Below are 15,437 nucleotides of genomic sequence, written 5' to 3' on the forward strand. Positions count from 1 at the left end.
TGGGGGCACCTGGGTGGCTCAGTCGTTAAGCATCTGCCTTCGGCTCAGGTCATGATCCCAGGATTCTGGGATCGAGCCCCGCATCGGGCTCCCGGCTTGGTGGGAAGCCTGCTTCTCCCTCTCTCACTCCCCCTGCTTGTGTTCCCTCTCTCGCTGTGTCTCTTTGTCAAATAAATAAATACAATATTTAAAAAAAAAAAATTGGGGGTAGATACTGATGAATTGCCCACAAAAGCATCTTGTTCAGTTTTAATTACCCCCAAAGCATGTGGCAATGCCTCTTTCCTCAATTCCCTACCAATACTGGATATTATATTAGTGTCCTTGTGCTGCTGTAACAAGCTACCATGAATTTAGTGGCTTTAAAACAACACAAATTGGTCGTCTTACAGTTCTGGAGGTCAGAAGTCCAACGCAGGTCTTCGCTGGGCTGAAATCTGAAACGAGAGTGTCAGTAGGACTGCTATCCTCCTAAAGGCTCCGGGAGAGATTCTTCCTTAGCCCGTGGCCCCTCCCACCTTCACAACCGACAAAGTCTGAGGGCGCCTGCGTGGCTCAGCTAGGTGAGCCTCCAGCTCTTGGTTTCAGCTCAGGTCCTGATCTCGGAGTTGTGAAGGTGAGCCCCACGGCAGGCTCTGCTCAGCGAGGAGTCCGCTTGAGATCCTCTCGTCTCTCCCTCTGCCCCTCCCCCCACTCCTGTTCACGCGTGCATGTGTGCACTCTCTGTCTCAAATAAATAAGCCTTTAAAAAAAAAAAACAAAAACCAGGGAAACCAGGCGTCTCTCCGACACTGCCTCTTCTGCACCCCCTCCCAATTTCAGAGCCTCTTGCAGTTACCCTGGGCTCACCTGGATAACTAGGATTCTCTCCTTATCATCAGGGCAGCTGACTAGCATCCCAGCTTCCCCCTGTGACCTGAATTTCCCGCTACCTTGTAGCCTGATGCATCCACGGGGTCCGGGAGTAGGATGTGGACATTCTGGGGGTGGGGCACTTCTCTGCCCACTCCAGATGGTATTAACCTTTTTTACTGGTGTCCTCTCTACATGAAAACAGGGTATCCTGCTCTTTTAAGTTGCATTTTGTCAATTATTTGTGAGGTTAAACATCTTTTTCTGTGTGAAGAGGTGGAATGGTTTCTATTATCCTAAGTTGTCTGTTCAAGTCTTTTGTCTCCTTTTCTATTAGATTGCCTTTTTGTTGTTGTTGTTTTCAGCTGAGTTATAAATTCTTGAGGGCAAGGACTTCTTCATATTTATGTTTACATCCGAGTGCTTGAAGATATGGCCAGATTCAGAGAAACTCCTCAGTGCCCGCTGGCCCTCTCTCCTTCCCTCCCACCCCATGCTTTTGCTTTTCTGCTTTGGAAGAAGTGTCTGGACCTGGATTCTCCCAGCTGAACTGGCTGACTTGAGTGTGTCCAGAGGGCGTGATGGTCTTATGGCTTACTTACTGCGCCGTGGACTTCTCAAGCCATGATGGGCTCTGGAGTCAGACTGAAAGTGCCTCCCTCTGCCCCTGGCTGAGCATTTTCAGGTTGCTGGTATGGGAACAAGACAAGCATTTACCCCTCCTTTTGAGAGGAAGGGCGCCTCTCGCTGAGCTGCCCCACCTTGCCATGTTAAGGCCATGACAAGACCCACCACCAGTGACCCGTGGAGCAGCCCCAGAGGAGGGGGGCAGGGGAGCGGGAGGGATCTATCTCATGACTCTGCCCAACAGGCTGCAGGGAGAGATTACTTTCTCCTGTCGCTAACCTAGAAATGGAGGCTCAGAGAGGCTAAGGGGACCCCCAACATGGTATGGCTAATTTGGGGTATGGGGACTCTTCCCTACACCAGGCCTTCCCGGGGCCTCTCTCTCTCCCCCATTTCTCCAGCCTGATGGGCACCTGGGCCGCAGCACCCATGCCAGCCGCCCCCCCCCCCCCCCGCCCCGCCGAAGCCAGCAGCTGCCTTTGCCTGGCAGACCCAGACCTGGACCCGGACTCGGAGGAGAGGGGGCCCCAGGGAGACCTGTATGGCCCCTTTCCTTCCTGGTCAACAGCCTGGGCTCCCGCTCCTCCTGTGTAGCCGTCCCAGGGCTGGAACTCATTAGCGTTTATGAACTCCATCTGCTCTGCTTGGAGACTGGGCCCGCGTCTCTGCGCTCCCCGCCCTGGATGTGTGTGTGTGTGTGGTGGTCGGAGGGGTGCTGCACACAGATGCCATTGTGTGAACTGGGGCGGCAGCCCGGAGGGCAGACGCCCGGGCGAGCTGTGTGGGCGAGGGCCCGCCTGGCCGGGAGGGTGCGGAAGCTGAGCAGCAGGAGCCAGCTGGGCTCTGGAGTGAGGGGAGTCTGGAGACTCTCTGGAGCCCCTCTGGAGCCCCCAGAGCCTGTGGGGCCTGGGATGAAGGGGCTTTGCCCTTCCAGGGCACTGTGGGCTCAGCTCCACCGCCCACGGATGACGCGGCTCCCTCCCTCTCCTCAGGAGTGCATCATTGACGAGGACTGCGGGCCCACCAGGTACTGCCAGTTCGCCAGCTTCGAGTACACCTGCCAGCCCTGCCGGGACCCGCAGACAGTGAGTGTGCCTAGAGGCTTCTGCGGCTGCAGCAGAGGGACTCTGGGGGCTGGGCTGCGTCCCAGAGAAGAGGACTTGGGGGAGAAGGCCAGCAGCCCTATGGTTCTCAGTTGGGCTTCCAGAAGACTTCGGTGGGGCCCTTAACCATGTCCATGCTGGGAAGGGCCTCTCCATGGTGCCCAATGGGGCCAACTCCTAGAGGGACTAGGAAGCCATTTGCAGACCCACTGACATCCTCCCCTGCCGCATGGTCCCTAACTTCATGGCCTGCCTCATGGAGGACGGAGGGAGAGGGGGAAGGAGGGAAGGCAGAGCCCCACCCCGTTCCTTCCCCTGGGATAGACCCATCCCCAGAGATACAGCCCATGACACTACTGCAGTCCCCACTCCCACACTCCAGATCTTCCACCCTGCCCAGAGAAGGCAGAAGGCAAGCTGGGAAGAAGCCAGAGGATGGCCCTAATAGACACTTCACAGGGAAGCACGAAGCCAGGGAAGCGGAAACTCCCTCCACCCAACAGATGTTTTGGACAATGCCATAAGGGCACATCAACTTCTCTTGTCCTTTTTCATGAAGAAGACAAGAACATAGCATAAGTGTGGAAAACAGGGCTTCTCACTCCCCTGTCCGGTGCCACCTGTGATTAGGCAGCTGCCGTTGTCCCCCACGCCCGCCATGTCTGAGCGCCACCGCGGGGTCCCAGCGGAGGCACCCATGGGCCCGCCCCACCCACAAGGCCTCCACACTTGGGCCTTGAGTTAGCTCCCAAATCCGGCTGCTGCCTGCATCTGTGAACCGGGAGCCACCTTCCATCCTGACCTAGGGAGCTAATAGAAAGGAGACAAGGCACCAGTCTGGGGGGGCGTCTGCAGGACACACTGCATCCTATGCAAAATCTCAAGTTGCATAGGAAGACCCAGGTGTACAGAGGCCCTCTCAGGTGCTTTTTTCCAGTGTTCTGACCGCTCCCATCTCCCATCTCTGCCTCCGTGACTTCCACTAAGAGCCCCACAAACCAAGCCCTCAGTTGCCCCCATGCCACCCCAGTGTGAGGAGAATGTGTGCTTTAACCACCGCCCCCCCCCCCCCCGCCGTGGCATATTCAGGCTTTTAGGGCTCGGAGCGGGCGCAGGCTGGGGTCTCTCCCGTACAGGAGCTGGCCTGCTAGTGTTTGCCCACCTCTCTGCAGCTCTGTACTCGGGACAGTGAGTGCTGTGGAGACCAGCTGTGCGTCTGGGGTCACTGCACCAAAACAGCCACCAAAGGGGGCAATGGGACCATCTGTGACAATCAGAGGGACTGCCAGCCCGGACTATGCTGTGCCTTCCAGAGAGGTGGGTGGGCTCTCCGCTGGGTATGGGACAAGCCCTGTCCCAGGCTCCACCATACCAGGCTTCCTGGGGCCCCATCCACGCCAAACACAGCTTTTTGGGGTCCCACCTCCTGGCAGGCCCCCAGATGCCCGCTCAGTGTGTGTCCTGGTCCTAGAACCTCTGCCTGAGGCAGGTCCCCACCTGCAGTGGACCATCATGTCTCTCTCTCTCTGTCCCCTGTTGACTTCTAGAAAATTCAAACTTCCTTCAGGATGCATGATTCCAGGGAAGGAGGAACAGCCCCAAAGGGTGGGATTTGAACAACCCCTCCAGCTCTCCATCCTCTTTCCTGAGGGTGGGCCCCTTCTATTCCCATTCCGTTCTCATGGCTGCTCCTGGGGGAGCTTGCTCAGGCACTCTCCCCTCCTGCCGTGTTTCTGAAAACCTCTCCCGTAGCTGCCTCCCCAGTTCAGCCTCTGCCAGCCCCAGCCCACCTGGTCCCTGCTGTCCCAGCCATTTTCCCCAAAGTCAGCTCTCAGTGGGGCTCTTCTGGCAGCTGGGGTCGCTCTGTTCTGTCTCATCAGTTAGACTCCTCAGTCTGCCTTTCAAGGCCAGCTGCAGCCTATCTGTCCGCCCTCTCTCTCCAGGGCTCCCAGCCTTTCCCACCACGCCCAACCCAGGCCTTTATTGGCCCCGGTCCCAGCCCCAAGGGCCTTTCCTACACTCCCAATTTCTCCAGACCTTTGGCCTTAAAATCCAGCATAAGTCTGCGTCCCCATGCGGTCCTCCCTAACTGGCCCAGCCCTCTGGAGCCCGTCCTGCCATTGTTTCTTCCCATCCCACCTCTTCAGTTTTAATCTCCGCTTTGTGGTTGAGGGTGGAAGGTCGGGGCTGCCCCCCATTTCTCTGCTCCTTTCCGTGGTGCCTCCCTGCTCCATGCTGGGCATGCAGGGAATGACTCTGCCCTGGTCCCAGGTCTGCTGTTTCCTGTGTGCACACCCCTGCCTGTGGAGGGTGAGCTGTGCCATGACCCCGCCAGCCGGCTTCTGGACCTCATCACCTGGGAGTTAGAGCCTGATGGAGCTTTGGACCGATGCCCGTGTGCCAGCGGCCTTCTCTGCCAGCCCCACAGGTGAGGCCCTGCCTGCCCTCCCCGTCGGAGGTCAAGAGCAGAGCAGGGGCCACCCAGTGGGATCTCAGGAGCTGAGGAGTGATGTGGGTTTAGTTTCCCACAGATTTAAGTGGCGGTGTCCTTGGGTCATCCAGGTGGAGAGTCTCCCAGCAGTCCTGTCTGTCCGTCTGGGGCTCATGAGAAGCTGTGGCTGGGGGTACAGATCTGGAGCTGTCTGCATGGCGGTTGAAGCCTTATGAGTAGGTGACCCAGGGACGGGGTATAGAGGCAGAAGAGCTGGGGGCTGAGGCGGGAGCCCAGGCCCTTCACAGTGAAGGACAAACTGAGGAAGAGCTGGCAGAGGTGAGTGAGGAGGGAGACCAGGAGAGTGGGCCCTCCGAATGGGGCACCACTCATAGTGCCCTAGCTGCTGAGAGACCATGAAGCATCTAGGTGTGGCCTCCCTGCCGGCACTACTCTCCCCACCACCCTCCAGAATCTGGGGTGGCTGGGCAGACAAGAGGACTCCCCTGGCCCTGCCTCACGAGGCCTGCGGCTCCCCACGGGAGCAGCAGATCTGGCAGGCGGGCCGGTGGCTGAGAGGGGCTATGCGCTGCCCTAAGCCCTCGGGCCCCACAGCGCCCAGGGCCTGCCCCCGAGAGTCTCCGGGACAGGCCTCTGCGTGAGGTGGGGGAGCCGCCCCTCGGGAAGTGACCCTCCCTCAGCAGACTTTCCTAAGGTGAGATGTGGACAGGGAGGGAAGACCCCGTTGAGGCGTTAGAGGAGGTACGAAGGTGAGCTCAGTGCCAGGGCCCTGTTTTCTGGCACGGGCCCCCCCCACGTCGAGAGCCCCGCGTCAGCTCTCCCAGCAGCTGAGCCCAGCCCCCGTGTCGCCCCAGCCATAGCCTGGTGTACGTGTGCCAGCCGGCCTTCCCAGGGAGCCATGCCGACGCCGGAGACAGCCTGGTGCCCAGAGAGGCCCCCGACGAGTACCAGGACGGCAGCTTCATTGAAGAGGTGCGCCAGGAGCTGGAGAACCTGGAAAGGAGCCTGTCCGTGGAGATGGCGCTTGGGGAGCCTGGGGCTGCCTCTGAGCTGCTGGAAGGAGAGGAGATTTAGACGGAGGCCTGCTCTGTGCGCGGTAGACATGCGATAGAAATAGCTAATTTATTTCCCCAGCTGTGTCCTCTAGGTGTGGGCTTACTGGGCTTTTTTCCATGGCCTCTTCCCAGTACATTTTCCCTCTGGCTTAAAACGAGGAGCTGTGCGTTTGTCCAGCTCCCTGGACTGTGCGCCGTCCATCACAGTCCCGGTGCCTGGGGACCACGGGGGTGTGTGGGAGGGTGGGGAGCTGCTACACTGGTCCAGAGTATGGGCCACTCGGCCTCTGCTGGCTGGCACCTGGCACATTTCCTTTTTTTCTACATCACCTTGAGAATTGGAGGAGGGGAGAGGACGGAAAAGGATGCTGATGTCCCCGTGATGGGTTTTGGGGAAATGTGGACTCTCTTACATGTGGAGGAGAGTGCCCTGCTTTGCCAACATAAACCTGGCGAAATGTAACAAAGGAATTTTCCATGTATTTCTTCCCATGGGCACAGGCAAGCTGTGCCTTCCACGGCTGCGGGTGACGTTTTCTGCTCACTCCGTGTCACGTGCGTCCCTGTCCTGTCAGCAGTATTCCTCGGCACCTGCCTGTGCGAGGGTAGCAGTTTCAGACCCTTCACCATAGTCTGGCAGGGAGGGTGGCAGTCTCCCCATTTGTCAGCATCTTGGCGTCTCAGGGGCATCAGGTTGCTTGCCCGAGTCACACAGCTAGTGGAGACCAGAGCATGACTGCTCCCAGGTGTGGGTCCATGTGCATGCTTTCCCTGTCCCTCCTTGCCAGCCCAATGCCACCTAAAGTACCCTCTAAAAGGATGATGGATGGGAATTTTTCTTTTGAGGCATATCTGGAATTAAGGTCAATCTAGTTCACTGTTAAGATTAAACTTGTACTGTTAGACATAGCATTCTCCCTGGTGTGGGGGTGGGCATTAATTCCAGCGGAGAAACGAATGGTATTGACATTGTCCCCCTATGGCAGTTATGTTAGTGACTTGGAAAGTACATGATTGGTGCAGAATATATATGTTAACTTGCCAGAAACAGTACTTAAGTAATGGTAGGGCCAGGATTATAAATGAAATTTGCAAAATCACTTACCAGCAACTGAAGACCGTTATCAACCACATGGAGAGAATCGAACAAAGCAAGGCTCTATGAAATATGGTTGTAATATCCAAGCTGAGAGAGCACTGGACTGTATGCTATTCTGTAAATGATATTTTCAGGTGCCATGGACTGTTTCCATCATGTATTCATCCAGAGTTATTAAATTTTAAAATTGCACACGATTGTATAAGCATGCTTTGAATTTTAAATTATGTATAAACACCTATGTTGCATTTAAAAAATCAAGCATAAATCACTTAAACTACTCCTTTGTAGTTTCTTGGATGTCTTTTTTCCTTTTGATTTTGAATAAATAACACTTTTATCCAGAAAAAATAAAATGGAAATGAACTGCATCGTTTAAAAAAAAAAAAACACCAAAAAACTATGCCACATAAGTGAATTTTCCAGACAAGTGAAGCATACCTGTTATAGCACCAAAATATTTTAGAAATGCTAACCATTTTTGTCAGGGATTAGTGTTAAGAATGTGAATACTTCAGTGTCTTCTGAAAGAGTGAATGGAATGTATAGGACTCATAAAAAAAAAAAAGATTTATTTGAGAGAGAAAGACCATGACTAGGGGGAGGGGCAGAGGGAGAAGCAGACTCCCCACTGAGCAGGGAGCCTGATGCAGGGCTTGGGGCCAAGCCCCTGGGATCCTGACCTGAGTTGAAGGCAGATGCTTAACGACTGAGCCACCCAGGCGCCCCTGACTCTTTTTATTCAAATGCGGTTCTGAACCGTAACACAGATCTTCAGGGGCTGTAATAATAAAACTACTATATATTAAGGTCAGCTGGGTGGCAGGCGCCAGAGTAGGCAGTCTACCTATATTACCTCATTTAATCTTCATTGAATCTAGGAGTATTTTCTTCATTTAATAGATGAAAAAAACGGAAGCTCAAAAATATGATCTGATAGGGCCACTGGGTGGCTCAGTCACTAAGCGTTTGCCTTTGGCTCAGGTCATGATCCCAGGACCCCTGCACGGGGCTCCCTGCTCAGCGGGAAGCCTGCTTCTCCCTCTCCCACTCCCCCTGTTTGTGATCCCCTCTCACCGTCTGTCAAATAAATAAAACTAAAAAAATGAGGTGATAGAGCTAAAAGTCCAACAAAAACAGTATCTAGTATAGTCTGCTCAGGATATACAGGTAATTTTAGGATCAAATACAGAGTTGTTCTCTATTCAATGTCAAAGTCATCATGACCGTTCTGTATCCTTATTACTCAGCAAGTATTTACTCGAACCAGGTACTGCGATAGGCTCTGGGGGTGCCACAGAGATCCAGATAGGGCCCCTACCCTGAATGCATCATCACAGCCTCCTGAGAGAGGCCCAGTGAACTCAGCACCCACAAACCAGTGAGCCCGGTATCAGAAAGGTGTTACGGGAGCCTCAGAGGAGCACGTGGTTTGGGAGAGCTGGCATGGGGATCAGCTCTCACAGCTCACAGGAGTTTATGAGGTAGTCAGAAGGAATAGGAAAGGGCATTCAGAGCCAGCGGTAAGAGGGAGGGAGGGAGGGAGGCAGGCAAGAAAAAGGGATGGTATAGAGAGGAAACAGAGTAATTCACAGAGGCTGGAAAGTAAGGTAAATTTGAACAGGTGTTTGGAGGAGAGGCTTAAAATGGTTTCATTCCACAAAAATTTCAGAGTTCCTACTATATGTCAGGCCCTACCTATTAGGTGCCAGGAGACGGTGGTACATGAGAGAAAAGTTGGTCCTTCCCTCACGGAATTCGTGGGCAGGTACATCCTGCTCCAGCCCACTTCCGGTGGGAAATTGAATCAGCCACACACAGCTGGCACTCACTCGAGAAACAGAACTCCTGCATAGTCGTATCTCAACAAGTTGGTACTCCTTAAACGGGTTACTCAAGCATTATAAAAGAAGCTGAACACTAAGTATGCCCTCTGTACTGGGGAAAGAGGCAGACCGGGAACAAAGAGAGGGAGCATGGTCCCCATTTCTGAGGCAAAGCTATAGGGTCCACTAATAATTCTTGGTTTGGTGAGTTCTCCAGCTCTAACCAGTCAGAAGACCTGCTTCTCCGGTGCAGAGTAGCTGGTAAGGCGAGGAAGAGTCGGTGCTGGCACGGGGAAGGGTCAGAGCATTCCTCCCTGATGCTTTTCTGCCCTCCTATCTTGGCCACTCTGATCGCTGCATTCTTTTCTGAATGATCACACGTTTTCACACACTCTTGATTGTTTCTAAAAGCCAAGTTCTGAAAACACTGTATGTAACCAAGTGGTCCTATAGCACCCTCCTTCCCCACAGGAACAACACTGAGAATACTCAAGTGTACACCTGGTCTTGACTGGCCACAAGCTTTATTTGGGCCCTGAACTGCTTTGCAAACCTGATGAAAATATTTTCTAGCCCCTCAGAAAACTATACGTCATGCACAGTTTTGCTTTTTTAAAAGACTTGAATTGCCTTATAAGGCTTCTGACTAGTGACCAAAATATTGACTTATTCTTCAAAAATTAAAAAGAATTTAGATGCAATAGTTTTTACTTAATAAAAAAAAATTGCTACTTAAGATTATCCCCTCTTGCGTGCCTGGGTTAAAGCTTCTGCCTTCAGCTCAGGTCATGATCCCAGGGTCCTGGCATTGAGCCCCGAAGGGAGGGAGCCCTCGGCAGGGAGCCTGCTTCCCTTCCTCTCTCTCTGCCTGCCTCTACCCACTTGTGATCTGTCAAATAAATAAAATAAAAATCTTTAAAAAAAAGATTATCCCCTATTCCATATACTTTAGACTATAATTTGTAAGTCACAAGTGCGAAGGAGTTAGTTAGGGTCTTGATGCTAAACAAAGGGACAAAATTCAGAGGGAGAATTTTCCCAACCGGAAAGCGAATGAACCAGAATAAATGATTTTATTGTATTCCATGCATTCACAGGTCACTTCCAGATTTAAAAATGCTCTGTTTCTGTGCACTCATTTAGCTTAGACCGTGCTGTAAGTTTTCGCTCTCTCCCTCTCCCCTGGCCTAGACAGGACACAGCACCCTTCCTAACAGTGCAGCCTGGCAACGATTTTCTAGCTGTGGCATAGGTTCGCAGTCTCCCTCCCACTGCCCTCAACTTCTCAGAATCTCTAAGTAATTTCCATGCATTCTGAAAGAGACCATTGAATATTCTAGTGTAGGGCTCCTTCCCTACTTTTATCTCATTATGATTATTAGCCCTTCCTTACACTTCCTTAGTTTAGCAAGTGGACTTCCAGCTAGCAAGCTTCTGCACAGACCAGCTAGACACAGCATGGCCCTGAAAGCACAAGGTTTTCTTTGACCAGAACATACCCCTCACCTTCAGCACCTGCCTGATAGGTACTTACTTGGTTCTCACCTGGTGTGCCTGACGCAAACCCATCTGTCCCACGGTAGAAGCTCTTCAAAACCTTGGCGTGACCTGTGAGGAACAGGGTCACAATTTATTGCATGTGGTTTGTGTCACTGGCCCCACACAGTCTGTGCTCTGCCTCTTGGCTGATGGGTCCTCACGGGATTCTCTGAATCTGAGGGAGGTGGGCACACGTTAACTTCCCTCACATAAATTACCATTTCCATCACCACAAATCGAGTTTGAAAAGTTCACCACCCCTTTGCTGAAATTGTTAAAGTGCAACACCGTGTTCTCACTCTATCAGGCACTGAAAAGCAGGGAGCTTTTTTTCTTTACCCTTGGCATTTGTAGTCTTCCTGCAATTAGAAGCAGCAACCACCAACACAAAAAGCAGGGCAGAAGGCACAGACCGAGGAGCAGGTGTGAGAAGAATTTTACCATTTCCCCCTCTTAAAGGAACGCGAAACCAAACCAAAGCCAAAGCCCATTTTGTTAACAATCAGCCTCTTCTCCACAGAGAGTGGGTCCTCAAGGGCAGAAACTTCATTTATTAACCCTATATTCCCAGGAAGTAAGCCTGTATTAGAGCCAAAGGGCTGTTGTGTTACATCAGAAAATCCAAGTGATCTGAAAGACAATGCACCACAAATGCTTCCAAGTTTTTCCTCGGAGAACACCAACTCCACTAACGCAAACTTGGAACGTACTTCAGTGAAATTTAGCAGAATGCTACACGGTTTACATGGAATAAAAATCAGCCAGAAAAATATCTTAGGAAAGATTCCCCCCCCATCCCCTGTGGATTTCAAGAAACCTTAAAGGTATTATGGAATTCTCAATTACTATATTCAAACTATAGAGCCAACATCTGCTAATACTATTTTCTATCTTTCTTAAAAGGAAATAAGGTAAAAAGCTGATTTTGAAATACTGACAGGATCCTCCAAAGTTAAATATTAACATCTTTTCATCTCAGAGAGCTTTCCTGTAGAGGGACCTTACAGAAATGAGATTATTCAGTACATGTTACAAAATGTTAAAGAAAACAAGTCTATTCTTAATCCAGATTCTTCATCCACAAAAGTTTAATGACTAAAATAACACAACAGAATGAACAAATGTTTTATTGGCATGTTCATTGTTGTAAACAGCATCTGGCATGAAAAAGTTTTACCAAAACCTTTTTATTGATTTTTATAAATTAGATGGCATTTTCAAAAATTATGTAGAATTGTGTTCATTGAAGTCATATTTAGCAAAGCAAAAACTTGCCAATTCGTATAGACTTTGCAATGAAATCATGTCGACCGCATCGGCCTGTGCCACGACCTGACTTACTAGCAAGCTTTTTCAACACGATGTTATGACACTTCTGCAAAGTTAAACTACATGGAACTACAAATCAACTCCAAAAATTAAAGTGGGACTTACAAGGGTTCTAGAAGATTCAAACTTGAAGTAAATCTTCAAAAATAAATGTATAAAGAAAAAAAAAAAACTGAAGCCACTCAACAGAAAAACCTCATTAACAAGGGCAAATACAATCGTATGGGACCCAGCACTGAGGAGCCTCACTGAGGATTACATTTACATAGACTGCTATTCTCCTCAATGTACACAAATGTACATCATGAATGATATGTGAAAAGAATAACCATGGGAAGTAGCTGAACTGCAATTATGGTAACTCAATAGGATCAATTTTATTTACATGCTGAATGAATGAGACGTATTCTCTACATCCATAACTTAAGTACAATCAATTATAATTACAATATTGCAGCAATTTGAGCTGCTATCTGCTGGGAGCGGTCTACGGGAAACGTTCTGATGTTCCAGAATAATGTTCTTAATACTTTGCAAAAAATGAAATAAAACCACAACTTCACAATTCTCTTTACTGGGTTATGGCTGGTTCTAAGAATTTCTTTCTTCCGCTCCCGTTTTTGCTGCTTTCCAAAGGTCAACACACGTTGCATTTACTTCCGAATTGTCAGTGAGGTAATGTGTGTATCAGTGAAATAAACAGAAAATCCATTCATTCATGGCCTTTGCACAGCTTTTATTATGAAGCTATGAGCATCCTGTTTGAGGCTAGTTTTACTAGCAGCTATGTGCACATTTGTCCGCAATAAAAGAAGTGTACTCATTCCCCTTCCCCCTTTTCTAGTAGCAGGTTTTGCTTTTTGTTTTTTTTTTTTTGTTTTTGTTTTTATTCTTTTGCACATCCCTTTTCACTTTACAGTACTTTTGACTATAGTGCACAACATGATTCCAAGTCAAAACAGTGGCCCATTGGGCACTGAGCTTCTGATTGGTGAAGGGCAGTCCAATCAGTGCTGGTGTCACTGGGTTACCCCTAACCATGTCCGGCCATAATGGCACTACACAGTAGCAGTGAACCATCTAATTAAAACCAAAAATCCCCCAGGGAAAATGCTACACTAGCAGAGTCAGTCTTGAGTCAGATCTTTATTTGGTGCTCCATCCAGATATATTTTTAGTGCTTTCTCCTTCCGAGGTGAGTACGTTACACGGTGTCCCGTCTTCTGGAGTCGACTACTTTCTTTTTTCATCAGTTCATTTCTTTGCTCATCTGTTAACTCCATTAATTCTTCTGTTTTATCCCTGTTTAAAATATTAATTACATATTAGGTCAGTACAGCTATCTGCCTTTATTGATTTATGCTTGAATGTTATAATGCTCCTTGGTGAGAAAATGAAATCTGACGGTCACTGGTAAAGTTAAGTCATCTCATACTAAGATGTCCTAGATTTCAAACATGTTTACTAACACAGCACTCACTTCTAAAAATGGCACAGAATAACTTTCATGCTACTGCTAATGTAATAATAGCTATCATTTATTGAATATTTATGTGTAACAGGTACTATGCCAGTTTTAAGAAATGCAATAGTTCTAGTTCTCATACAGTTCTGCAAGGCTGACATCATTGTCACCATTTTACAGATGAGGAGCTAACAAAGCCTAATCTGAACTCCTAGCTGCCTCAGGCTCCAATGACTATTCTTTTTCCTCTGTATCTGCATTGGCTCCCACAATAGCCACTTGCTCCATGTCCCAACCAATTGCTTGAGACCTACTGAAAGTGTAACATGCACTATTTTTAAGACTTACTATAAGAAAAAGAGCATAAAACATCTCACGAGTGACTTTTTTTTTTATACTGATGGCATGTAATGATAACATTTTGGACGCAGTGGGTTAAAATATTTTATTAAAATTAATTTCACCAGTTTCTTTTTACTTTTTTTAAGTGTGGCTACTGGAAAAATTCAAAATGTAATGCGTGGCTCTTATATTAACTACTGATCAGAGCCACTCTATATCATAAACATAGTAAAGGTATTTATAGAAAACAAGATACTATGCACAACAAAAAAAATGTTACATCACTGGGAATAACAAATACATTGTAAATGTACCTATAAAATATGACTGCACCATCATCACAGATATAAAGAGGCCAGACATTCAGGGTAGAAACTTTAGGATTCCAGTCCAAATCCTGATGAATATCAAGGACAGAAATATCACAGGGAAAAGTTCCTCTACCCTAGGGAAAAAAATGAATGAATGAATAAATCATGCTGTTAGCCCTGTTTATTAAGCACCAGTACCCAAATGCAAACATTCTTAGTGCCTTACCTTGGCAAATTCAATATCTTCCAAAGGAATTCCACTAATTTCAGAAAGCTGTAAAAGGAAACACTTTATGAGTTCATTTAAAAAAAATAAATTTGCTAAAATAAGTCATCAACCATTTAACCCACAAAGAAATAGCTTGATTTTTTTCCAAGATGTAATGTTTAATATAAAATATTAGAAAAAGCAGAAAGAGGAGTTGTCTCCCTTCCACCCTGCAAATGCCATGTCCCAGAAATACAAATTTAATATATTCCTTCCAGATCCTTTCCTATGCATATATAAACTACATATTTCTAAAATACATAAAATTATATTTATGAAACATCTCTATAGAATAATTTTATAAGACTATTTCTAAGAATAGGATACAGAGTAACCTCATTCTCTTCATTAGCTTAATATACTATTTTATTCCCTCCCAATGGACATCAAGTCTGTTTTTAATTTTTCCCAGTTACAATGCTATACTATATACCTTCATGAGTATCTTTGCATATTTTTTAAATTTAATTTTATCTTTTCAATGTTCCAAGATTATATCCTTGCATACTTCTGCAATTATTTCTTTGAGATTGAATTCTTAGATGTGGAACTGCACATCTGAAATGTTGATAATGCCAAACGGAAGCCTGAAAAAATTATATCAGCTTAACTACAATATACAAGTTGTATATTGCCTGTTTTTCCTAAACCTTGATGACTCTAGGTATTTTTGATGTTCTAAATTTTCACCACTTAAGAGGTAAAGAATGCTATTACTATTTTAACTTGTATTTCTTCTTCAACAAATTGCCTAATGAAGTTCTTTGCCTATTTTAAAATTAGATTGTTCATCTTTTTCTTACTAATGTGGTGGCTCCTTACAAATACAGACCATCTCGTTTCATGTCTGTTTTAAATATTTTTCCCCTTTCTTGTTTTTCATCTTTGTTTATGGGTTCTTTAAAAAAAAATTGGGGAGGGGGCGCTGGGTGGCTCAGTGGGTTAAGCCTCTGCCTTCGGCTCAGGTCATGATCTCAGGGTCCTGGGATCGAGCCCCGCATCGGGCTCTCTGCTTGGCAGGAAGCCTGCTTCCTCCTCTCTCTCTTTGCCTGCCTCTCTGCCTACTTGTGATCTCTGTCAGATAAATAAATTTTAAAAAAATTGGGAGGAGGCTGTGTGTGGAAGGCTTATGCTTTTATACAATCTTTTCTTTTTTTAGTTTCTGGTAT

The 15,437-nt window shown here is 47.9% G+C and overlaps 2 protein-coding genes across 4 annotated transcripts in view; one reads left to right on the plus strand and one right to left on the minus strand.

Annotated features, from left to right (window-relative positions):
* Nucleotides 1-7,469, plus strand: part of LOC111159415 (dickkopf WNT signaling pathway inhibitor 3) — a 51,424-nt gene extending 43,955 nt beyond the window's left edge. The window contains exons 5-8 of the mRNA XM_022521860.1: nucleotides 2,472-2,564; nucleotides 3,755-3,899; nucleotides 4,854-5,010; nucleotides 5,889-7,469. Of these exons, the coding sequence (XP_022377568.1) occupies nucleotides 2,472-2,564; nucleotides 3,755-3,899; nucleotides 4,854-5,010; nucleotides 5,889-6,108 (615 nt within the window). The 3' untranslated portion in view covers nucleotides 6,109-7,469. The remainder of the gene's footprint in view (nucleotides 1-2,471; nucleotides 2,565-3,754; nucleotides 3,900-4,853; nucleotides 5,011-5,888) is intronic.
* Nucleotides 7,470-12,601: 5,132 nt separating this feature from the next.
* The window catches only part of LOC111159391 (ubiquitin specific peptidase 47), a 111,544-nt gene continuing 108,708 nt past the window's right edge, over nucleotides 12,602-15,437 (minus strand). For all 3 annotated transcript variants that reach the window (XM_022521808.1, XM_022521810.1, XM_022521809.1), the window contains exons 26-28: nucleotides 14,227-14,274; nucleotides 14,004-14,134; nucleotides 12,602-13,184 (exon numbers count right to left, since the gene is read on the minus strand). In XM_022521808.1, coding sequence (XP_022377516.1) covers nucleotides 13,010-13,184; nucleotides 14,004-14,134; nucleotides 14,227-14,274 — 354 coding nt within the window. In that variant the 3' untranslated portion in view covers nucleotides 12,602-13,009. The remainder of the gene's footprint in view (nucleotides 13,185-14,003; nucleotides 14,135-14,226; nucleotides 14,275-15,437) is intronic.

Source organism: Enhydra lutris, unplaced genomic scaffold, assembly GCF_002288905.1.
Source record: "Enhydra lutris kenyoni isolate GAN:26980312 unplaced genomic scaffold, ASM228890v2 scaffoldscaffold68, whole genome shotgun sequence".
NCBI classification, from domain to species: domain Eukaryota; kingdom Metazoa; phylum Chordata; class Mammalia; order Carnivora; family Mustelidae; genus Enhydra; species Enhydra lutris.